This window comes from Ovis canadensis, chromosome 23 (genome assembly GCF_042477335.2).
Source record: "Ovis canadensis isolate MfBH-ARS-UI-01 breed Bighorn chromosome 23, ARS-UI_OviCan_v2, whole genome shotgun sequence".
In the NCBI taxonomy this organism is placed as follows: domain Eukaryota; kingdom Metazoa; phylum Chordata; class Mammalia; order Artiodactyla; family Bovidae; genus Ovis; species Ovis canadensis.
Window position 1 is genome coordinate 61391931 of NC_091267.1, and position 24446 is coordinate 61416376.

The 24446-nt window shown below is 51.9% G+C and overlaps 1 protein-coding gene across 2 annotated transcripts in view; it reads right to left on the reverse strand.

The window, feature by feature from the left end:
- ZBTB7C (zinc finger and BTB domain containing 7C) overlaps positions 1-24446 on the reverse strand; it is a 382804-nt gene that overhangs the window by 104843 nt on the left and 253515 nt on the right. The window contains exon 1 of one of the 2 annotated variants that reach the window (XM_069568497.1): positions 4667-4994. The exons of the other annotated variant lie outside the window; for it this stretch is intronic. Coding sequence (XP_069424598.1) covers positions 4667-4791 — 125 coding nt within the window. The 5' untranslated portion in view covers positions 4792-4994. Of the gene's footprint in view, positions 1-4666; positions 4995-24446 lie in introns of those variants that run through there. 2 annotated transcript variants of the gene reach the window in all.

The following is a 24446-nucleotide window of genomic DNA, read 5'->3' on the forward strand; positions in this document are numbered from 1 at the left end:
TGTGACCCGAGCCAGGCCACCCTTGGGAAAGAACTCTTACCCCGAGGGAAGCTTCCTTCTTTCTGGCTCGCTGGCCTCTTGCAGGTGGAGGGGAGCTGGGGGACGAGGAGAGGGAAGGAGGCCCACTCTGGCTGGTCCCCTTCCAAGCAAAGGCCCCGGAGGAGGGGGCCTCCCAAAGGGAACAGAAGGGAGTGAGACAGGAGAGCACATGTTCTGCTTTTTCTAAACATGGGCTCAAAATGGATAGAGGAAAAATTAAATTACTCTGCAACTCTGAAAGTCATCCACTGAAAATAAACCCTCCCTTCAAAGAAATTACTCATCTCACCCCATGGTGGTATCTCAGGGTCTCTCAGTATTCAAATGCATTAAGCAACAACATACACAATGTATAATACAAATGGCTCGTGTCAAAACTCCACTTTCCAAGTTATTATCATCAATTTTTTTTTTTTTTGCTAAGTCATGAGAAGTCCAGCGACTTAAAAATCCAAACAAAAACTAACAAGAACACGCGCGCAAAGATGGAAAAACATCCTTCGTGGAAGTTACTATGAAGCGAGCAGCTTCAGAAGGGAAAAAACACAATCTCTGACTAATATGAAGGAGACTCCAAATTGCTCTTGGCAACAATCTCTCAACCCTAGATTCCCCTCCCTCTATTCATCTCCACAGTTCCCAGCCAAAGGAAAATAAACTGAACAGCTCTCTCCCTGGCCTAACCTGTAGGGCTGCACGGCTGAGCAAGCGCTGAGCAAACAGACATCCCCATGCAATTATCCACCTGTGCAATCGTGGTAAACACGGGACAGCCAGGCAGGGACTCGCCGCTCTGACCGGGCCGATCATCTCAATATTGGGAGAAAAATGCCTTTATTCTGGCGCCCCGACATCAAAACGAGCATAATGTGATCTTGTGACCTCAAACCCAAGAGATTTTCTTTTTTTAAAAAAAAGGAAGAGGAAAACCATCCTCCCTGGAAGAGTGGGTATCTGTTCCGAAGAAGGAAGGCCCCAGAGCATCCCTCAGCGTGACTTATCTTCGAGACAAGATTTATCAGTTCACCTTCCTCACAAAAGTGAGAGTTAACTCTCGAGGTGGTTCTCTTACACCTATTACACCATTCAAGACGGAAGGAGAAGTTAACAGGCCAAATGTCCTGGAATATTTATGGCCGTTGTGTCTCTCAAAGGTTCATCTGACAACCATTTTTTTAGGGCAGATATGTCAGGTCAGCGAAAACGGAGAGGACAGGAACATAGGGAAATGGCACTGTGAGTGGAGATATAGCGGAGAGATCATGAGCTTTTCAGGTGAGCCCTGGAACACCCTGGCAGGTGGGTGTGAGCCGCTCTGAAAGCTCTGCACAGTCCAGAGACCTGGGTTCTAGTGTTGGTTTCGCTACCAAGTGCTGTGAACAGGGACAAGCTTCCCCAGTGGTAGGAGGCGGGGACTGCTGCTCCTGCTGCAGCTCGGAGAGGATGGCAAGTGCCATCCCAGCCACTGCGGAACGAGCTTGAGGGTGGCAGGATGATGCTCTGGGGTGGCTCTCTGCCTGGCTGGCACGGATGCACAGAGATGCCAGTCCTCCTGGAGGCTGCATGGGGCTCTTGTCATCTCCAGCTGGGACGCGCCAAAACTAAAGTCTCATTGCAGAAGCCATGATGATAAACCAATAATCTGAATGGCAGGGTCTCAATCAGCTTCATGGGCACTCTATGTATGCTATGACGTCTCTTGGAGCCAAGGACCAGTCCTCATGACTGACGCCTGGAGACACTCATCATTCCAGCCGCTCACCCCTCTCCTTCCCCCAGGCCTCCTGCTGCTTCTCCTTCTTCGTGGCCACACTTCTGGAGCACCTCCCCACATACCGTCTCACTTCATTCACTCAGTACTCACCGCCCGCTCTCCTCTCTCAGCGCCTGACCCTGCCGTGTACACATCACAGAAGGATATACTATTATAAATACTATTCGCATTGACAGAGGCCAGAGACCAGGTCAGAGTCCCGTCACGACACTTAGCATGGTGCTTGGAATCACACGGTAGACAATATCAGTTCAGTTTAGTCGCTCAGTTGTGTCTGGCTCTTTGTGGCCCCATGGATTGCAGGCTTCCCTAACAGTTGCTCAATAAATGACCGACTGATTGAATGGAAAGAAACTCAGGTTCAAGAAGGTGAACAACGGATGTAACGCATACTGCTGCTGCTGCTGCTAAGTCACGTCAGTTGTGTCCGACTCTGTGAACCCCATAGACGGCAGCCCACCAGGCTCCGCCGTCCCTGGGATTCCCCAGGCAAGAACACTGGAGTGGGTTGCCATTTCCTTCTCCAATGCATGAAAGTGAAAAGTGAAAGTGAAGTCGCTCAGTCGTGTCTGACTCTTCGCAATCCCATCGACTGCAGCCTACCAGGCTCCTCTGTCCATGGGATTTTCCAGGCAAGAGTACTGGAGTGGGGTGCCATTGCATGCATACTACTTTCATACAATTATGCCAGAATGATGTGGAGTCCTGTCTCCTCAACTAAAACTCAACATTCTAAAAGATGGGTGGTCGAAGGGGTAGCTTGGATTCCTGTCCCTGTCACTAGGTAGCTGGGTGGCTGACTTAACCCTTCTGAGCTTCAGTTTCCTCACCTGTCAAGTGGAGCTAATGTTTCCTATCTGATGGGTTGTGCAGGTTAGAGGAGATGACGTATGCCAAGCACAGGACCTGGTACATGGGAGATGGTCTCTGAATGTCCCCTCCCTCTCCTCCCTGCCGGGAACCTCTCTGGCTTATCTCCCAGTCTTGACTCAGCAGGATGAGCCTCAGGTTCTACAACCTCCAGGCCTGTGCTCTTTCTGTCTCCCTCCCTTGGGGTCCTGCCCCAGTGCCTCCTCTTAGCTGAAGCCTTTGGTGACCTCTCTGGCTCTCTTTGGTGACCTCTCTTCTCATATCCCACACTGGCTCTCCCTGCTTGCGCCCTAGGTTTTGCTTATTCTGTGCAAGCTTCATTCATCAGTACTGGACGACCCTTGGTGGCGGCTCAGGCCGGAGTTCTTTCCACATCTCCCAGCAGGTCCTGTGAGGTGTTTGGTGGAACCCTAGTCTATCCGTTTTGTGAAGTTCTGGAACCCACACTGGAGGCCTCCGGGCCTAGGTGGCACTAGCGTCCAGTGGTTCTGTGTAAGGAGTGCTGGACTCACCTGGCCCCCGGGGCTTCCAGTCCTCTCCCCGTGTAAAGGGGGTGACGAGAGCCGTGGGGACTGTCCTTGGGTGGTAGTTTGGGAGAGCTTAGGAAATGGTTCCAAACACCAGGCCCAGACGACAGAGCACAGGCTGACTCAGTCATCTTTTAGGAGGGCAGATTTCTTTTCCCTTTCAGCCCAGGTTGGGCCTTAAGGGGAGAGGGTGGCACCCAGCTACTTTCTCTTCCTGGGGATCTAACCAGAGGAGGTTCTAATCCCCAAGACTTAAAACCGGGTGAAGGAGCGGAGCTGAAACTTGAACCTGGCAGGGCCTTCGCCCTTCCTCTCCCTCCCCTTCCACACAATCTTCTATGACTCTGGAGAAAAACTGCCTGATTGTTTCAACCACTTCCTTTACATTTTCATACTTCTGCATTTGGAGGGCTTTGGAAGGGGTACGCCCCCAGTCGGCCAATGAACGGCGGCGACGGGGCTGCCTCCTGTACCCGGAGAGCCCAGTACCCGGGTTAAGAAAGACGGCAGAGGCCCCCAGCCAGGACAGCAGAGGCCAAAAACCAGAACGACCAGACCTGACGATCCTCGGAGCCCTCACTACAGACAGGAAAACTGCACCGCGCTGGGCTGTGTAGCGGGGTGCGTGCTCTTTCCAGAGTCCCTCCCAGGCCAGCCCGTGGCCGCTGCAGGGAACCGGGCGCTCAGGAGGGCGCAACGGGGGTCAGACCGCCTCGCGAGCGAGCTCCGGGATGTCCCGGCTGAGCTCTGCGCCCACCGACGCCCACCGGCCCTGTTCTGCTTGCGATTCAGCCCAGGGACCGCGGCTGGACTCCCTCCGGCTTGCGCAGCGACTTGTGCCAATTCCCTCTTTCATTCCTGCCCCTGTCCTAACTTCTGCCAGGAGTTGCCTTGGCTTCCACACCACCCCGACCCCCAACCAAGTTTTGCATCTGATATTGGAAGGAGGCAAGCTTTTTTTTTTTTTTTTTTTGCGGGGGGGTGGGGCGGGTGAGGAGCAAGGTATTGAAACTAACAGTGTTCATCGGCCACTACCTTCCTGAGTGCCGCTCGCACTCCGCTGTCTCCTTTCGGCCACCCCAGAACCTGCCGCGAGGGCGGCGGGCGCGGGGAACGAGAGCAGAGTTGCTGCACCCCGAGTCCCCAGTTCTTTCCTGCGTTTCGCCGCGCGCCCCTGCATAAGCGCCCCAGGGCGGCTCTGAAACTCCTCTCATTCGCCGCCACCCAACCCGCGCGAGCGCCGGTCGGAGCCGCCACCCGGGCCAGGGGTCCCCGCGGTGGAGCGAGAACACCCGCAGCTCCCGAAGAGAGGACGCAGCCGCCCGGCGCCCTAGGGGCCTCCCCCGACCCCAGTCCCCACCCTTCCCCACCCAGGGCCGCCTGCCCAGAGCCCCGAGCCCAACCCAAGCCCGCTTCGGTCCGGTCCGGTCCGGTCCCAAGGCCGCCGCAAACCCACCTGGCCGCCCCGGGGACGCCGCTCGTGCCCGGGTCGTGTCCTGAGCGCCGCCAGGGTCCCGGGCTGGGAATCCACGCGGCAGCGCAGCTCAGGGGAGCCTGCCGCAGCCGGCGGGAGGTTGTCATTGATTCGTGCAGGGCGAGTTAAGCCATTCCAGGAGTGGTTTTGAGAGAGCACTCCCACCCCTCCCTCCAACCAGAAGTATTTGGCAGGCAGCCCCTTTTCGTCCACCTGTACTGTTGAGCGCCGACCGGGACCAATTTCACCAGTCGCGTTTTACACCTCACTTTCTGATATGCAAAGTAAGCCCTTTGCTCAAAGGGAATGCAGAAATGAAAGCAGGGTGATGGAGGAGGAGGAGGCAGTTTCCCCCGCCCCCCACTTTCCTCCGGAGTCTCACCATTTGTTTATTTTTTTTCTCTAATATTTCACAAAATGCCTTACCATTTATCTCAAATCAGGGGCAGCTTTTCATTGTCACTGTCCCCCCCCCCAATTCTGCATGTCTTTTATTTTTAGAGGCAATTTGATTCCCATTTGCCTGAAACCTGAGCCCAGTAAAATTACTGGAATTATATGTTTTCTCTTTAAAGGGTCGTGAGTGTAACTTACCAAATAAAACACTGCACAGCAAGCATTCAAGTGGCAAGTGACAAAGAGGGAGGAGCAGGAAATAGGCAGAGAACCCTCCACTGGGTTGCCCAGGGGAACCTGGCCCAGAGGGAGTCCTGAGGCCTGAGGTGGGGGTGCCTACGGCCGCTCCTCCCCAACAACAAACACAGTATCACCAGACTTGCTTTGGCTTTACTCCTTTCTAAGACTGACTCAGAAATGCCAACCAGAGACCCAACAGTCCACATTTGGGGTGGGCCAGCCACCAATCCCAGAGAGGTGTGGCGGGGCGCCCTTGCCCAAACTGTTCCTTGAAACCACACACCACGCCCTTTTCGAAAACTGCCAGCTAGGAGGCGCCTGCTGCTGTCGGCCCTTTTCCCCAATAACCGTCCCTCATCTGGGGCGGGGGGAGCCTTCGTGAACTCCTTGGTACCTAAGCTGGCAGTTCTCAGAAGTAGGGGAGGAGCGGGGGGTGGGAGTGGGCGGTTGGGATCCTTCTTCCCCAGTAACCAGCTCCCCCGTGTGAGATGGAGAATCAGCAGGAAGCAAATGAGACCAAAGAGAGGCCTGGACCTCACCACCTCTGCCACCAACACGAAAGCACCCCAAAGCCAAAGGTAAACCCCAAAGGTCCATCACTCTATGAAGGCCAAGGATGGGGCAGAGGGTTTGCAGCACACCAGGAAGAATGGTTCAGACTTAAATGCCTCCTTCAGCAGGTGCCCCCTGCCTGAAATCCTAGTGTTAATGATTCATCCTATTGTGGGGCACACCCAGCAGAGAGCCTGCTCCAGGCAGGCAAATTTGCTTCAGGAAGGCAGGAAGGGTCTCTCTCTGTGTAGTTTAAAACTGTACAAGGGCTGGAAGGAGTTTGTCAGATTTTCTCTGTATGGTAGGGGGTCATGGATAGCAACCTGTTGGGGAGCAGAGAGGTTTGGAAGCAGGGAGGGATGAGGAAGGCAGGGGAGGGAAGGGGAGGGGGTGCGAAGTAAGGGAATCGGGCACTGGAGGTCAGAAGGGAAGGTGCTTAATCAGGGCAGGTGGACAGTTTCCAAGACTGGATGACTCCATAGCTTTTTATCAAAAACTCCCGGAACACCCAGACCAAAGAATGAAAAGTCAAATCCCTTTGTTCACAGAGGTGCTAATGAAATACCCAATCAAGCGCAACTCCACACTCCACTCCCAGGCCCCGTGGGTGAAGGTGCCAACGCATGACCTAGATGGAGTCAGGATCAATCCAGAGGTGCTGGCTGTGTGCCCACAAGTTGAGGTTTGGTTCTGACTGCCTGGGTGGAGGTGGGGCGCTGTGGAGTGCCACCCTCGGAGCCTCAGGTCTTGTGAGGAGAGAAAGCACTGGGGCTCATTGGCGTGGGGCAGGGTCCACAGAGCACTCTCCGGGATCCATTAAGGAACCAGGTCCTGCAGTCATGAAGACAGAACTCCTGGAGAGGGGAGAGGGCTCCCGGAAGTGGTCCCTCGGGCCTGGAAGTTTGTGCTGCTGTGAGCAGGGGTGGGAGTGAGGGCTAGAGGACAGGGCAGCTGGCCAGGTTTACGGGGTTCTCCCAGCGGATAAACCATCAGGCCGACAAGGGAGACCCAGTTTATGGATACAGTTTCCAGCTAAAAGGAGAGAGTACAGGGCAGGGCCTGCTTTGGAGGGAGGGAGGATTGGAGCACCTCTTTCAAACCCAGCTGGAGCTGGATGTGGGCAGAAGGGGAGGAGGCAGGAGGCTGCAGGGAGGGGTGGCGGAGAGTTGCGTGCCCAGCCCAGCCTGCCCCTAGGCGGCTCCTCCTAGCAGGGCTCTGGCCCCTGGACCTGAAGGAGTGTCTGAGTAGGCCAGTGGGTGGTGCCAGGGCTGACTGTATTGCAGCCAAGAGCCCCGGGGGAGAGCTGGCCACGGTCCAGCCCGCTGGCTGGGTACCTCGGTGGACAGTGGATGTCATTGCACCCTCCCCCTTAATCACTGTGTGTGCGTGCTAGGCTGGGACCCACCCTTTTGGAAGGGCTATGGGCAAAAAGTGTGGAGCCCTGCCCCAGTCCCCCTCCAGCCTCGCCTCTCCCCTGTTCTCAGCCCCCAAGCCAGCTGCCTCCTGAGAACAGGAACATAAAGGAGTCTTGGCGGGTGGGTGGGGGTTGGCGAGAGAGGCTCCCACAGCCACACAGAAGGGGCTCAGGGGGGCCAGGCTCTAGATCTGTTACTGTGCCTCTCCTGCGGGGAGGTAGTTCTCGCCCCCTCCCTCTTACTCACCCCCCTCTCCCCCTCCTTCCCGCCCCACCCCCTTCCTGGGTCAGGTCGGTCAGAGCACTTGGAAACAGGCTGGCTTACAGACGCCTTGCCTTCCACATCTGCCTCCAAACCCACAACACACTCTTGTTCCAGGGCGGATGAAAGCTCCTGCTCCAACCACGAAGCAATGGCTCAGAAGGCTAAACAGAAGCACAGGCAGCAAATCGGCTACCGTCAACTTGTAACTTCAGTGGTGCCCGGTCCTCAGCTGTGATGCAGGCACGCAGACAGCTTCTGTCTGGGCGTGTACACTTACTGGATGTCCGTATACACGTGTGTGGAGAGGTGGACACAAAGACATGCCGTGTCATCTGAGAACACTAATCACTGCCAGCTATGCAGCATCTAGCCCCTCATTTAATCCTTGCAGCCACACCAGGAGGTAGGTCCTTTCATTCTCTCCCCTCTACTGATGAGGAAACGAGGGCTCGGAGAGGCCATATCACTTGTTCGAGGTCACACGGCTTGATAAATCATAAGCACTGGACATAACACCTGGGTCTTTGTTTTTTTTTTTTTTTTTTCTAAATACCAACACCTGGGTCTTTGGACTCTGCTGCCCAGAGGCTGACCCCAGGCTTGGCCTCTGGCTTTTTGTCTGGTTCCTACAACTGGCTCCCAACGGAGAAGTTTGCTTTGCTGGTGTGTGTGCCTCGGTTTCCCCACCTCCTAAGCAGGCAGAGTAATGGCTCTTACTGAACTGAGAGGCTGTTATTGGCCAGGAGGAGGCTGAGATGGAGGTTTGGCTTTGGTGAAGCACTAGAGCAAGTCTTCCCTAGAGGATGCACACGGCACTGGGGTTGAGTGTTACTCAAGCTGGAAGCCCGGAGTCACCCTTGCTGCCTCTCTCTCCTTTCGCCACCTGCCCCGCAACCCTGCCCCAGCCAGCCATCCACGTGTAAGACTCAGATCTCCACAGCAGATCTCGGATCTGCCTTCTTCCTGCCTCCTCCCCCATGGCCCCAGCCACCACCCCTCTCTCCTTAACTTGTGCAGGCAGGACCCTTCACTGGCCCCCCTGCCCCGACTCCTGTCCTGCTCCTTCCACCCAGCGCCGCCCAGGTAATCTCCAGACATGCATCTGGTCACATCGCAGAGCACTTAACATGCGGGCCAGACGGCTCTCCACAGCCCACGAGACACAGAGAAATCCCTGCCTCTCTCTTCACACCCATGCCTGCCTCCCACCCCATCCTCCAGTCACAGGCAGACATACCAGCTCCTCTGCCTTCCTGTTGTGGGAACTTCCTTGGCCTACCTTGCCCTCCCCTACCTCAGGTTGTGAAGATGCATCACCTCCTCAGAGAAGGCTTCCTTGACTGCCACAGATAAATTAGAAAACCCACCCCTCCTCCCCTATTATTTGTTTCTGCTCTTGCATACTTATATTTGACGTCATGTTTACATTGAACTGGTGGCTCAGACGGTAAAGCGTCTGCCTGCAATGCGGGAGACCCAGGTTCGATCCCTGGGTCAGGAAGATCCCCTGGAGAAGGAAATGGCACCCCACTCCAGTACTCTTGCCTAGAAAATCCCATGGATGGAGGAGGCTGGTGGGCTACAGTCCATGGGGTTGCAAAGAGTCAGACACGACTGAGCGACTTCACTTTATATTGAACTATATCTGAGTGTCCCTCACACTAGAATGGAGGCCGCTTGTGGGCTGGGGACCCTGTATGTCTTTTTCACTGAATATAGTTGGGCTTCCCTGGTGGTTCATCGGTAAAGAATCCACCTGCCAGTGCAGGAGACTCAGGTTCAATCCGTGGGTTAGAAAGATCCCCTGGAGAAGAAAATGGCAACCCATTCCAGTATTCTTGCCTGGGAAATCCCATGGACAGAGGAGCCCGGCAGGCTGCCATCCAAGGGGTCGCAAAGAGTTGGACACAAGTTGGCAACTAAACAACAACAAAAACATACCTGAAAAACACAAATAAACAAAAAACATATTTGATACAGGTTAGCCTCCTGACAAATACACTGGGGGAAAAAAATGCTTATAGAGAAAACCCTAGATCCGGGAGACCGGAGGACTGGCTCTAGTCCTGCCTCAGCCACTGGCAGGCTGCATGCTCCTGGAGGTGCCACCCGCCCTCCTCCATCCTCATCCTCATCCTCTGTAAGGGGGAATGATTCCCAGGTGGCTCAGAGGGTAAAGCGTCTGCCTGTAATGTGGGAGACCCGGGTTCGATCCCTGGGTCGGGAAGATCCCCTGGAGAAGGAAATGGCAACCCACTCCAGTATTCTTGCTTGGAGAATCCCATGGACAGAGGAGCCTGGTGGGCTACAGTCCATGGGGTCACAAAGAGCTGGACTCGACTGAGTGACTTCACTCAGGGGAAGCTATGGGTGAGATGACTGCCAGGAGCCTGAGCAGGTCAACACTCAGCAGCCAGGCTGGCTTTCATCCTCGGAGAATGAACGTGTAGGTGCTGATAAACAAATGAGGAGAGAACCATGGCCATCAGGCACTCGAGAGGCCTTCGGGAAGGTTTAGCTTCCGCTGTTGGCCCCTCGGCTGATACTTGATGTGAGTCAGCTCACATCCCTGAGCATTCCTCCCACTACACCCCACTCCCCGCCACCTCTGCACAGGCTGCCACACGAGCGTGGAAATAGGACCACACACAAGTGTGGTCCAGAGCAAGTGAACCAGCAGGAGACCCAGTCGGGGCTGATTTTATCTGGGGATTACCAGCCAACAGCCATGCTCCCCCGACTCGCCACGTCTGAGGGCCCAACCTCCGAGGAGGCCTGTGTGTGCGGTGCTTTCGGGTGTCCGAGGCTTCTACACCCATCGCGCCGCTTGGCTTTCACAGCGACCCTGAGTCCCACTCTACAGATGGGGAAACTGAGGCTTACATTAAAAAGCAAGTCAGTGGCCAAATGGAGCTCTTTGAAATCAGAGACGCAAAACTCTTGTGAGGTTAATATTCTTATAAAAACTTATGTATATAATTTTAAAGAGATTATTGATGTAGCTGAGAAAACAGAGGCGAGAAGGTGACCCATAATCCCACCGCATGAGGCAACGCCACGGGCCAGGGCCCCCAGCCTGTCTTCAGCGCTTCCGTGGCCGCGCCCCACCTCCCCCCAGCTGGAGCGGACAGTCCGCGCCCGCACCCCCGACCGCCTCACTAAACACAGGCTTCACCTGCCATCCTGCTTTGCACTTCTTAGGTGTTCAACAAATGTTTAATTAAACGTTTAATTAAATTTTGAGGAAAACTCAACTGGCTGGAGCGGAAAGGGGCCGCTATGGACTCACCCGGCCGCTTCCAACACAGCCCAGCTTCCTGCCAACGACAAACCGAGTCCTCACTCCTCTGAAGTCCCCGGTTTGTACTATGCTCACAAGGATGTCCCTGTAATCACACAGCCCTATCACTTTGATCCTCAGATCAGATTTTATTCACATGTATTAGAATCCCAACATGAGATAACAATTCATCGGCTGTTGAGCATCGAGAACAGAGAGGGAGCCACGACTGAATCTAAGCGAAGCTTATACAGTCACAAAGTTTATTCGAATCTGCCAGTGGCCAGAGCTCCACTCACTTCTGCTTCTGGGCCTTAGGGCGGCAGACGCATCACCCAGAGCCCACTGCAGTTGGCCGGACACCTTGACCTAACTCCCTGACTTCTTCAAGCACACAGAGGTGATCCGGGGAAGCCCCTGGCCTTTGGTTGCCCAGTCCAGCGGGCACTGGAGAAGAAGGTGAGGCCCAGCGAGGGTGGCCGGGTACTGGGAGCCCTCCTCCCCTCCTCAGGCAGGCTGGGAGACCAGCTGCAGCTCGCCCTGGCCTCGGGTGGGAGCCTCTGAGAGGAGGTTCAGGCTGAGCACGGGGTGCCCAGGTGCCGGAACTTGTCTCCGGGGAAGTGAGGGGGAAGTACCTGGCCAGGCTGGGTGCACGGCAGACTTGGTGAGCTCAGCCCGAGGGCTCAGGGCTGGGGCCTCGCCCTCCCGGAAGACTGTATTGTGCGGCACCCTCGGGAGGAGGGGAGGGCCCGCGAGCTTCAGCAGAGCAGCTGGCGCTCTGGGTGACTGGGCCTGTCACCGGAGCAGGCCGGGCGCGCGTCCAGGGATGAGGGCTTGGCCGGTGGGGGCAGTGGCCGGAAAGGGGCCACACTTCCGGCCGGGGAGGCAACGCCCTGCATCCATTCCTCCATCCCTCCGCCTCCTGCCTTCCCCAGGTGTGTACTGACTGCCTCCCTGTGGCCCCCACTGCTTCGGCCGAGGCTATAACGTGAACACATCTCGCGACACCTTCACATGTCACGTCTCCATCCTCATGGAGCTGATCTTCCAGTAGGGGAGAGACAATGAACAGATAATCATCTACCATGAAGTCAGCTGGGTGAGGCCAAGTCTTTGTTCCTTGGTCTTTTCCTTCTTTGTCGCCCACGGCCTCTCACCTCATTTGATCCCCACCCCCAGGGGCCAGGAGAGCAGGATTTATAGCTCCCACAGACAGTGAGGCAATGGGGTTGGGGGTGGGGAGGTGACTTACCCAAGGTCATACTGGGCACAGTGGTGAAGATGCTGCATGTAACCCCAGCCGGCTGACTCCTTGCCCAGTGCTCCCAGCACTGTCCTCCCCAGCACAGTCACCTAGACTTAACTGCAAAGCAACAAGAAGACTTAACTCTGCTTCTAGCAATGTCCTTTTTTTTTTTTTAAAGGGGATATTTATGCACAGAGTACTAAAAAAAGTAAGAAAAAGGAAGGAAGGCAAGGAGGCAGACAGAGAGAGAAGGCAAGGAAAGGAGGAAGGAAAGGAAGAGAAAAAAGGAGCTAAGAATCTCAACCTCGAGAGACAACTAACTTACCTAATATTAAATGACCCTTATGAGACAGGACTCTGTGGGTCTAGGCAGCCTAGGGAGCTGAGGTCCAAGCTACACCAGCTGCAAACTCTAGCCTCAACTCAAATTTTCTTTGGTAAATAAGGCAAAAGTTGGCCTATCCTTCCTGGGTCCCTGCAAATGTGGGAGGACCCCTAACCCAACCAGGCTATTGATACCCTTGGGCATAGCATGGATGCCCACTTGTCCCTTAGCTGGTGTTTGACCAGGAGGAGGAAGGGTGGTGACAGGAATGGGGAAGATGAGGCAGGGCTGTGTGTGTGCGGGCACGCTCGTGAGATTGTACTGTGCACGGAGACTGGTGAGTAGAGGGGCCAGCAGCTGGGCTGGGTGACTGCTGGGGAAGGGCTACACACCAGCCCCTTCTCTGTTGGATGAAGCAGTGAGCAGGGCTCCAACACCCTCCAGAAAAGTGTCTGCCCTAAATGGTCCCAGGGTACTCAGGCCAAGGGTGGCCTTACCCCTCTCCTTGTGCTGGTTAACGTGCCATTGCTGGGGGTTCGGGGGTGGGTGGTGCTGAGAATGGCTAGCACAGCCCACGATCCTTCTTGAGGGTCAGACAAGCCAACCAGGCTGGAAGGTCAGCCCAGTGACCTTCACTCATTGAAGCTGGTGTTTTCATTAAGGTCAAGGGTAGGTCTGTAGGATGAATGGGAGAACAAGGCAGAAGTGAATGGTCACAATGGAGATCAAAACAAGGGCCTTGGCCTCCCACAAGGACCACATCAAAGAAAAGACTCACTGTTAACCCCCAAGGACAGGAAAATTATGATAATCATGATAGCTGCAAGCACTAAGGCATCATTTCTTGTAATCCTCAGCAACGATTCTATGAAGTCTATATATTATTATTCCCCTTTTAGAGAATGGCAGCTCAGAGCCAGGATTTGAACCCAGGTCACAATGACCACCATTAAAAATCACTTTTAATCCTGAAAAACTGCTTGAGGTAGCTCAGAATATTTTTGGCCTTTGAGTAGAGTGGGAGAAATCAGAGTGAGACAGAGGGTTAAGTCTCATTAATCATAATGGGGAAAAACATTAGAGCAGACCCTTGTTTGAGGCTGTCCATGTTGTTTGGGGTATCTCAAGGCTTAGCTTAAATAGCCATCTGCCCATTAGAGTTATCAGGCTCACCTAGCAGTGAGCTCCAGGACCAATAAAGTCCTTGGTAAAGACTTTACATTTCCATGGAATTCTCCAGGCCAGAATACTGGAGTGAGCAGCCTTTCCCTTCTCCAGGGGATCTTCCCAACGCAGGGGTCAAACCCAGGTCTCTTGCCTTGCAGACAGATTCTTTACCAGCTGAGCCACAACGGAAGCCCTCCTTGAAGAATAGAAAGGTGTAACAGTCTGCACTGCGTTCTGTAGGGGAGTATGGACTGCGGTGGTTGGACCGTGGTGCTGTCACTCAGAAGATTGATTTCAGTGGTGACGGGTAACCGATTGGTTTGGCCTTGCTGGTGAGTGGCCCCAGGTTGACAATCAGTGCTCTGCAAAGACACTGTAACTCACCTAGGTCCTTTGGGTGTGTGCTGAGGGTTGGGGTGCAGAGCAGAGATCGCATGTTAAGCATGATTCTTTACATCAACCATTTTTAATAGCTGCATAGAGCACCAGCGAGCGGACACAATATCACATACATAAGTACTCCGTCCTCTTGAACACTCGGAGCTTTTCCATATTATAGGTAATACTAGGATGAACATTCTTATGAATGAACATCCCCCATATTTGGGATTATTGTCTTAGATTCTCAGAGAAAGGATGGGAAGTATATGAACATTTTCATGGCTCCTAATATATATTGCTAAGTTGGATTTTCCAAAAAAATATTGCACATTTAGGCCGACCTGGCAATGTTCAAGAGTGTCAGTTTCACCACAGCAGCTGCCAGTATTTCCACAATCTCACTTTAAAGATAAGGAACGGAGGCTGGACTTGTCAAAGTGACCTGTGGCCTGTCTGAAGTTATGCTTAGTCAATGCCAAACTGGGGACAAGAACTCAGGGATGTCTTATTCACCAGCCAGGGTATTTTGCTGCTGCTGGCTTTCTCTACCTCCAACCAGGCAGGAGGGAAGCCATCAAGCCTGGCGCATTGCTCCCTCTCTGTCCCCCTCTCCCCACCAGCTCTGATGTCAGCTGCTCAAGGAGCTCACGTTTCAGGGCTTTTCACTGTTTTTCTGCTTATAAAACCCGGGCCTCTCCTCTCTCAAGCTCCCCACCTTCCGAGAACCTTCCTCTGATGGTTCAAAGGAAATTGTCACATACTTGAACTGCGGGTTAGATGTAGATAAGTGGGAGGGGAAGCAGTAGGACAAAGGCGAGGTGACAGCCGAGGGGAGAGACAAAGGCCAGCCAGACTGGCCAGAGCGGTGGGTGCCACAAGAGGAAAGATACAGCGAGAAGCTGGTTGGGGCCTGACGTGCTGAATTAGGGAGTTCAAGTCTGAGGGACTTGAGAGCATCCCTGGCCAGACACCTGCTGCTATGGGGACATGGATTGTTTCCAGAGGAAAGCTGGGCAGGGCCCTTAACAGGATATCTCGGTGGGTCTCAAAGGATCCTTAACTCCCCCGCTAGACCATAAGAAAAACTACAGGAGTATCTGAGTATGCTCTTTTTCAGGACAGACAGCCCAGAAAGTTCATCAGATTTTCAAAAAGGTTTCTAACCAACTCCACTCCCCTTCCAAATTTCAAAGCAAAATTAAAATGAAAGGTTAAAGTCATCTAGAAATATAAACTTTGTTCCTGAGTTACACACACACACACACACATACATACATATATATATATATATATTTACCATGGTAAAAAGAGAGGAAATAATTACAGATGGTCCTTCTCAGATAGGTAGATGGTAGATAGATATGTAGGTAGGTGATAATATTGATAGATGACTGTAGATGGTAGACAACTGATAGATGATTTCTAATGATAAATGATTGATAAGCAATTGTAGAACAGATCTATAGATAGCAAATAGTCCCAGTAAAGAGTTATTATTTGTGGCACCTGTTTTCTTCTTTCTTCCTGCGTGACAGGGAACTGGTGGAGCTGGGAGGAGCTGGGAAACCTGGTGCTGAGGTGTTCAGATCACTGCCCTCCAAGAATGATCAGAGGCAAAGATAAAGCCTTTGGGAAGTGACAAAGTCAGTTAGTGGGAAAATGGGATTTGGTTTCACAACTTTTCCAGAGCCATCTCTTGCGTAAGATGGGACGCCCTTGAAAACAATCACCGTGAGCCCTTCTCAAGCACTTGGTGGGTGTCGGGCACTGTGCTAAGTGCTTTACAAGTATTATCTTGTTTACTTCTCGGCAGCGCTGGCGATTCGGGCAGCACTCTACCTCCTGTTTTACAAGAGAGGAAATGGAGGTCCTGGGACGTGAAGTCACCAGCCCCAGAGCAAACAGCCGCCGCTGGAACAGTGGGTACCGGAAGCCAGCCGGGCTGGGTCATGGAGCTGGGGCTCGAGACAGCCTTTGAGAGCAGTCATGTCATGTGGTCTGTAATCCACCCCATCTCTGTCTTCCACAAAAGGGTTGGACCCTGAGTAGCTTGGCCCTGCTGTTCTCTTCTCCTTTAAAGGAATAGTTTAGTGAGTATACTTGAAATTATCCAGGTTTATTGTCAATACTTGTGAAAAAAGTGATAGTAGTATTAATAGTAGTTATACCTCCCATTGACTGAGCATCTGAGTCAGAAAATACACAAAAGCTCTATAGTCATTTTAATTCCATCCCTACATTTAACTCCATCCTTACAACGAGGCTCCAAGGTGAATATCAGAGGGGATCCCTTTTACGGATATCAGTACTGAGGTCCAAGGAGATTTAGATAACCTGCCTGATGTCAGCGGTGAGTGGAGGAAGGCTAGAAGGCACCCCTGCTCTTTTCAATTCTCTGTCTCTTTCTGGGCTGCGCAGGGCACAGAGGTGCAGAGGTTGGCGCTTTTGCTGGGGCCTGATGGTTTGGGCATGGAAGAGGCCCAGGTCAAAAGGAAGGAAAGAAGGGGAGAAGAGAAGGAAAGGAAGTAGGGATGAAGGGGGAGATGGAGGGACAGGGGAAGAAGGAAGGGAGGGAGGGAGGGCAGACGCGTGGTAGCACAGGCTACGCGTCAGGCAGCACCAAGACAGGGAGGAAGGACCCAAATCTAGAGTTACAAAAGCCCCACCAGAAAGTGGCCAGAGTAAGTGACTCAGTGCCCCTGAGTCAGTCACTCCAGGATACAATCAGAGGTATGGCCCACGTCTTTTTGAAATTTGGCTACAGTCTTTGAGGCCAAAGCTCACTACCCCATAAAATGTTCCTGGGAGGGTCAGGTGAAGATAGGAGTATGCCCCTTCAATTAAAAGCCATGGTCCTTTTAGCTCCTCCCCTCTCTTGGGTTTTGATCTTGATTCTGGAAGCCCTACGGCCTGGGACACATGAAATGCAGGAGGGACAGCCAGCCCCTAGGATGGAACTAGGAGGGTGGGGGTGGACAGGGTCACAGCCACGATTCAGGGTCAAGGCTGGGAAAACCTATAACAGAGAAGCATGTAAGTCTTGTCAAGTACAGAGGCCAAAGCTGGACAGAGTCTTGAGAGGACTTCAGGGCAGAGGCTGCAGCCAGTGTTCCCAGGTAAGCAAGCAGGGGTCGGGGAGGCATGATGCTGAAACCAACAGGTATAACCAGGGATGAGGCGCTCCTTCTGAACAGCCAGGAGGAAACAGTCTGGGCCAGATCCCAGGCCCAGGGAGGGTGAGAGGATCCCCTCACAAATGACCCAGTGAGCCTGGGACCCCCGGGCAAGAGGGACACTCTCTTCTGGGTGGGGCAACCCTCCGCACTCAGAGTCCTGGGGCTATTCTCTGGGGTAGGATGAGGGCTGAGCTTGACCAGAGAAAGTGGGTTCCCAGGAGTTGTGACTGGTGCCCATGTCCCAGAAGCCAGGCTCATCGTCCATGGCAGCCTCCAGAATCCATGCCATCCACTTTCCAGAGCCTTTACTCCCCTGCCCCGGCCTTCAGTCATCCTGGGCCTGACATTTTCTTTCAGTTCAGAGAATAAAACTTTGTGTTTCTTGATCCTGAAAGTAACATCCGTGTATCAAGGAAACTACCCTGTGTGGAGGGTGATTTTATCTGATTTTATCTTACGATAAAGGTAGATTTTCGCCCCATTTTCCTCTCTGGCCATTTTATGGTGAACATGTTCCCTGGTGCCCTTCCCCCCACCATCCCTGTACTTTTTGCCACCTCATCTCGAGTCTTACCTGCAGGTGCCTCTGGCTGGCATCTGTGTACTCAGATTAAGCAAGCCACGTTGTCACTGCTAAATGCTCAAGTCCTAGTCTTTTCATGGGAATTGCTTAAGCAATCGGAAAAAGTTTGTATAACAGAAGGCAAAGAAACCCTTCCCTGGCAGTGCCAGTCATCAGCCAGCGCGGACTCCTAGAAGGAGTCAATACAGAACTCTACCCCATATTCTCATTTGTTCTATCCGGTTCCATGCAGGTGTGAAACCAGAAAACCAAGCCTGTTAGAATTGGCCATAAAATAAGAGCAAATAGGCCCTTGCGTGACTTGGGCCTCGGGGACTGAGTGAGTTCAACACGGTGGTTCAACGTGGTCTTATTTTCCTTTCAGATTCTTGGCTGTGTCCCAGAGAGAGGAGGTAGGCAAATAAATGAGGTTTCGCTGCACCTCTAACATTCTTTATGTTACACGAGCTTGTTTCTCGGAAACGTTACATTATATCTGTCACAATGCTGTAGCACTGGTATGGTGTAGTCATCTCAGTGCAGGAAGGGGAATGCTCCTACCTTCCAGGTTTTGCTCCTCTACCCAGACTGAGAACCACTGGTTTAGTGCAAACAGGGCTATACTAGAAAAACCAGATTTTTAGATCCTCCTTTACCTTGAATTGAATTGTGGGACTAAGAAGGCTGGAAATAGAAGCATATTCAGATCGTCAGAGCTGCGAGGCTCCTCAGGGGTCCTACAGACCCACACCCTCACATCACCCCAAGGAGACAGGGTGTGTCCAAGGTTACAAAAGAAGCTATTGGCTAATCCACAAATACCTTATCCATGCGAGACTTTATGAAATGATTAACAACGACATCCTGTGTAGGAATGTGTACATTTACAACCCGTCTTGTTTCGATGGATTTGAGCCAGCTTACAAGAATGCCTACAATGCAAGGTAAACACACATTAAAAGTAAGAAAGAAAAATGAGGCACAGGGCAAGTAAGAGCTAAGATGGAAGCCAGGCTTGAGATGAGCCCTGGCGAGATCTGTGTGCTTGATTCAGCAGAGCCCTAGATGTGGAACCCAGATGCCCAGCAGTCAAGAGTAGGGGGCAGTATGCCAGCCCTGCGGGGCTCCGCTTTCTTATTCTCTGGGGCTTGCTACATCCCTCTCCAGGCATCAGTTTGCCTATCTGTCAAATGGACAAATCCTGCCTTATACGATCTTCATGAAAATCAAGTTAAATCTTGTACGTAAAAGAAAGCACTTAAAAAGTACAGTGTACAAAAGAGCTTATCATTTTATCTTCTTGCTGTCTCCTTGTGATGAATGAACCACTATTCATTTCCCATTGGCCGATGTTGACTCCAGGTGTAAGTGGCTACAGTTGGTCCAAGTTAATTCTATATGCATTCTTAAGAATGGCAAGCACTGTCCAAACACAGGATGAGAAGTCTTATAACATTTCCTGAACTCTAATTAAGCCTATTTCCACCATCATACCTTTTTTCCTTTCCTTGTTTTGATTGGGAAAAATTAAGATTTTAGAAGCAACAGGGACTGTAAGATTCTAATGTGAAGTTTGACTACCCTCCTAGAAAATTCCTGTTTCCTGGTGCAGACTGTTGCATAGTGGAGAGGGGAGAACGAGGTTGGGGAAGGGGAGTGTGGGTCCTTTAGGGGCCTCCTCAGCCGCAGTTCTACAGGCAGTTTTGACCTGTCACTCGGAGGGTTTTCCAGCCTTATGTGCTGGGGTGGATGGAATACGGCATTTTCTCAACACCAGCCAGATCTTTACCTAAAAGTTAACTAGCAGTTGGGAGTAGGCATGCTGGGGTTCCAAAAGGTGGAAGAGGGCAAAGGAGCCACGGAGTCTGAACAAGCAGAGCTCTGGGGGCCTCAGTGGGCTTCCCTTATATGGCTCTTGTCTGAGATAATAACTGGGGGTACTCACTGAGAAGAATTTTTCAATAAACAGGGGTATTCATAGCAAGAACCATGTAAATACTATAATAATAGAAATATTTTAAAAAAAAACCATATAGACAGTATGTCTGGTTTGGGACTGAACACAGGACGGTCACTACGGACAAAGATATCTAGCATTCTCCTTGGAAAATCATTGGTCTCATAAGGTCATTGCTTCCAGAGTCCACTGACCTGTGGAGGACAAGTAAACAGTGGGATGAATCGGCCTCAGCTGACACGTGGCTACAGAAGAACCTGCATTCTGGTCTGTGTAGCCCTTCCTATTTCTCATTATTTGAAGCATTAATGTAGGATTAATATCATCATCCCCATTTTATAGACGAGGAAGTGGAGAGCTGGATTGGCTGAAAGTATATACTTGCTGGAATGGCAAGAATCTAGATGTCCCAGGCAGAAAGGCAGCCTGGGACATCCTCACTGAGGGTGGAAAGGAATCCTCACTGAGGGTGGAAAGGAATCCTCACTGAGAACAGGAACTCTGGAGACAGACTCTGCATCCTGGTTCCAGCATGGCTTGCTCTTTGACCTTAGGCAAAGCCTGGACTGCAAGGAGATCCAACCATCCTAAACGAGATCAGTCCTGAGTGTTCGGCAGAAGGGCTGATGTTGAAGCTGAAACTCCAGTACTTTGGCCACCTGATGCGAAGAGCTGACTCATTTGAAAAGACCCTGATAGTGGGAAAGATTGAAGGCAGGAGGAGAAGAGGACGACAGAGGATAAGATGGTTGGATGGCATCACCAACTCAATGGACGTGAGTTTGGGTGTACTCTGGGAGTTGGTGATGGACAGGGAGGCCTGGTGTGCTGCAGTTCATGGGGTCACAAAGAGTCGGACACGACTGAGTGACCTAACTGAACTGAACTGAACTGAGCCTCTCTCTGCCTCAGTTTCCTCATCTGTAAAGCTGTTGGCTGGATTACCTAGGTCAACACGTGTAAAGTGCTCAGAACAGCCCCTGACACATACGAAGTGCCACACGAACATGTCAAACACATCAACTCCCAGCTCAGAGCCCACCTCTGCAGCCCCCAAACCAAAGCAGAGCCACAGCAGGACCCCAAGAGCGTGTGCTCCATCCTGGGGGAGAAATTCCGATGCCCTCGAGGTCAGCAGAAAGGCGTCATGTGGCGGAGAGAGGGCCCAGAGTGGATGGGAGCGGGGAGCAGACACCTGGCAAGCCTCTCCAGCACCTGGGGAACAGTCCTGCTGCTTCTCCCTTCGAGGACTTTGCCAAGGAGGCACTCACAGGCTCGATAAACCTGTGCCAAGCAGGAACGAGATGCTATCTGGGCCTGACAAGCTGATGAGTTCTGTGTGCCCAGCTTCCTACCAGGGGCAAACACCAGCCCGACCGTGCGCTGGCCCCACTCCCCTTCTTTGCTTTGGTGGATTTGTTTTGGTTGCTGCCAAGGGCACCCGTCAGAAATGACAGGAGGTTTGCCTTTGGGGAGGGCTGTGAGAGTGTTAGGCAAACAAGTCCTGGCGAGCCGTCTCGTAACTCTGGCCCTAACAGGCCACAGGCTGACCATGGGACTGCACAGTGCGTCCCAAAAGCCACGGGTCCATGCACCGAGGGGCAGGTCTGAACTGGGAGGCAGGCATCCCGCTTCCAGCCCTGGCTCTGCTGCTATGGGGCTCTGCGTCCTTGGCCAGGTACTTCTTTCAGGTCCTCACTGTTCTCATTTGTAAAACGAGGGTCTTGGGAGGCGGAGGGGGTGATGAACACAAAGGCCCTTTTTGGCCCTTCCATCTATGAGTCTGCAGGAAGCGCCATAGCATTCCAAAGGGTTGCAGGTAGCTCTGCTTTCTCGTGGCTCCTGGGTCCTTTTCTGGAAGACCCTCGGTTGTTACTATCAACATGGCAGCATGTCTGTGCATTCAACAGACATGGAGAGTGAGGGTCCCCGCGTCCCTCACCCTGTCCGGGTGGGAAGAGAAGAGGATCGACTCCACTGGCAGAGGATGGCAAGGAGAGCCAAGGGAAGACTGCCAGGCACAGCCTCCACCCGCTCACCTGGCCCTCCGTGTGCTGTGTTGGGGGGAGCACCAGAGACTGGGAAGCCTGTGGCCTTGGCCACATCCCTTACCCCTCACAGGATGGTCCCTTCATCCGAAAACACCCAGAGCAGAATTAGTTGGCCTTGCTCACCCTCTGCTCATGAATTGTGTTGCTATTCCATGTCTGTTATGCACAAGCAGTGGAGTGGGATTGGGAGAAGGGCAAGACTCAAGGTCCCCTTTGCCCTCAAGGAGCTGACCCCATGTCCTCACCATCACTTAATGAATTGATTCATTTATTGAGTACCCACTATGTGCCAGAAGCATCTGGAAAGGGTAAGGGTCATGATCTATTCTTTTTTTTTTTCCTATCCAATTCCCCTTGTCCTAACATATGAAACAGCTGCACACGTGGTGGTTAAGGGTGCAAACCCTAGAGCCAGTCTGCCCAGGGGTGACTCCTGATCATGTTCCAATGACCAGGTTCAGTTTCCCTGACTGTAAAATGGGAAGAATGATAATTCCTACCTCCCAGGGTTCTTATGAGAATTCAAAAAGTGTAACACTTTCAGAACATTTAGCATAGGGCCTGGCATGTTGATGGTGCTCAGTGACTGTCTATAAATAAAATATTTACCAAGATGAATAGAGCCAGCCTGCTATAAATTCATCATCAAGAGAAAGTCACACATGCACCTTCCTTCCTATTCTAAATGATGTGGGCACTGTTGGTCATCAGGCTCTGTGCACAGACAGTGCAAAGGTGAACTTCACCACAGCTAAGCTTAACTATCCTAAGTTCCAAATCAGTAAGGTTCAAGTTCATGAGCTTCTACTATAACCAAAACTAGTCATCATTGATTTCATCGTATTTCCTGTCCAAATACTTAGTTGAAACTGAGACTAGCAGTCTAGCTGACTTGAATTTCTCCAACTATTGCTCTCCCTGGCCCCACGTGCCAAGGCAGGACTCACAGGCCACGCTCAGCAGGCAGGACCCCAGAGGTGGGGAGAAGCACAGACCCCACTGAGCTCAGGGCAGCCTAGAGCTGAGAACAGGGGCCTCCAGTCCCAAGGCTCAGGACCTGTGGGCTGTGGTCTCCTAACATAATCCCTGGCAGGGTCCCAGGATGACAAGAGCCCCTGCAGGAACAGACATGCCTCGGTCTTTTGCAACCTGTTCCAATATTGGCTGAGGGCAGCAAATGGAAAAGTCACAGGATAAATCTCACTTGGAGTTGCCAGGTTGGTTCATGCTTAGACCCACTTCCAGACCCACAAGTGCCTTGGGCACAATGACTGGGCTTGAAGCGACCAAAGCTGATGCCAGACTCCTAATGGTGGTCACCACTGGGACAACTACCCCAGAGAAACACCTCACTAGCACACTCAGGTAGAAGAAGTTGGAGCCCCAAGCCCACAGCCCTTCGGGGTGGTCTTCTCACTTCTTCCCAAAGTGTGTTTCACCAGCTTCCTCACTGGCGGCTCACTCATTCAGCTCACCAGTACTTACTGAGCATCGACTCTCTGCCACACAGATGCTAAGCTAGGTCCCCAACATGAAGCCACCCCACAGTGAAAGCACACTGGGCTGAAGCTGGGAGGTGAGGTCAGAATTCCAGCTCCATCACTGAGGATACGTGTGACAGGTCACTTCCCTCTCTGGGTCTCAAGGGCCTCAATCCATAAAAACCTAGAACTGGACTGAGAATGCCCTTGGTCCACTTCTGTTAAAGATCCTTTGTTATTTAATCTGTTAGGTAACATCTCTGCTTGGCAATTTGATCTCTGGTTCCTCTGCCTTTTCTAAATCCAGCTTGAACATCTGGAAGTTCACGGTTCATGTATTGCTGAAGCCTGGCTTGGAGAATTTTGAGCATTCCTTTACTAGCATGTGAGATGAGTGCAATTGTGCGGTAGTTTGAGCATTCTTTGGCATTGCCTTACTTTGGGATTGAAATGAAAACTGACCTTTTCCAGTCTTGTGGACACTGCTGAGTTTTCCAAATTTGCTGGCATATTGAGTAAAGCACTTTCACAGCATCATCTTTTAGGATTTGAAATAGCTCAACTGGAATTCCATCACCTCCACTAGCTTTGTTTATTGTGATGCTTCCTAAGGCCCACTTGACTTCACATTCCAGGATGTCTGGCTCTAGGTGAGTGATCATACCATCGTGATTATCTTGGTCATGAAGATCTTTTTTGTACAGTTCTATGTATTCTTGCCACCTCTTCTTAATATCTTTTGCTTCTGTTAGGTCCATACCATTTCTGTCCTTTATTGAGCCCATCTTTGCGTGAAATGTTCCCTTGGCATCTCTAATTTTCTTGAAGAGAGCTCGAGTCTTTCCCATTTTATTGCTTTCCTCTATTTCTTTGCACTGATTGCTAAGGAAGGCTTTCTTATCTCTCCTTGCTATTCTTTGGAACTCTGCATTCAAATGGATATATCTTTCCTTTTCTCCTTGCCTTTCGCTTCTTTTCTGTTCACAGCTATTTGTAAGTCCTCCTCAGACAACCATTTTGCCTTTTTGCATTTCTTTTCCTTGGAGATGGTCTTGATCCCTGTTTTCTCCTGTACAGTGTCGTGAACCTCCCTCCATAGTTCTCCAGGCACTCTATCAGATCTAATCCCTTGAATCTGTTTGTCATTTCCACTGTATAGTCATAAGGGATGCGAAGAACTGACTCACTTGAAAAGACCCTGATACTGGGAAAGACTGAAGGCGCGAGGAGAGGGGAACGACAGAGGATGAGATGGTTGGATGGCATCAC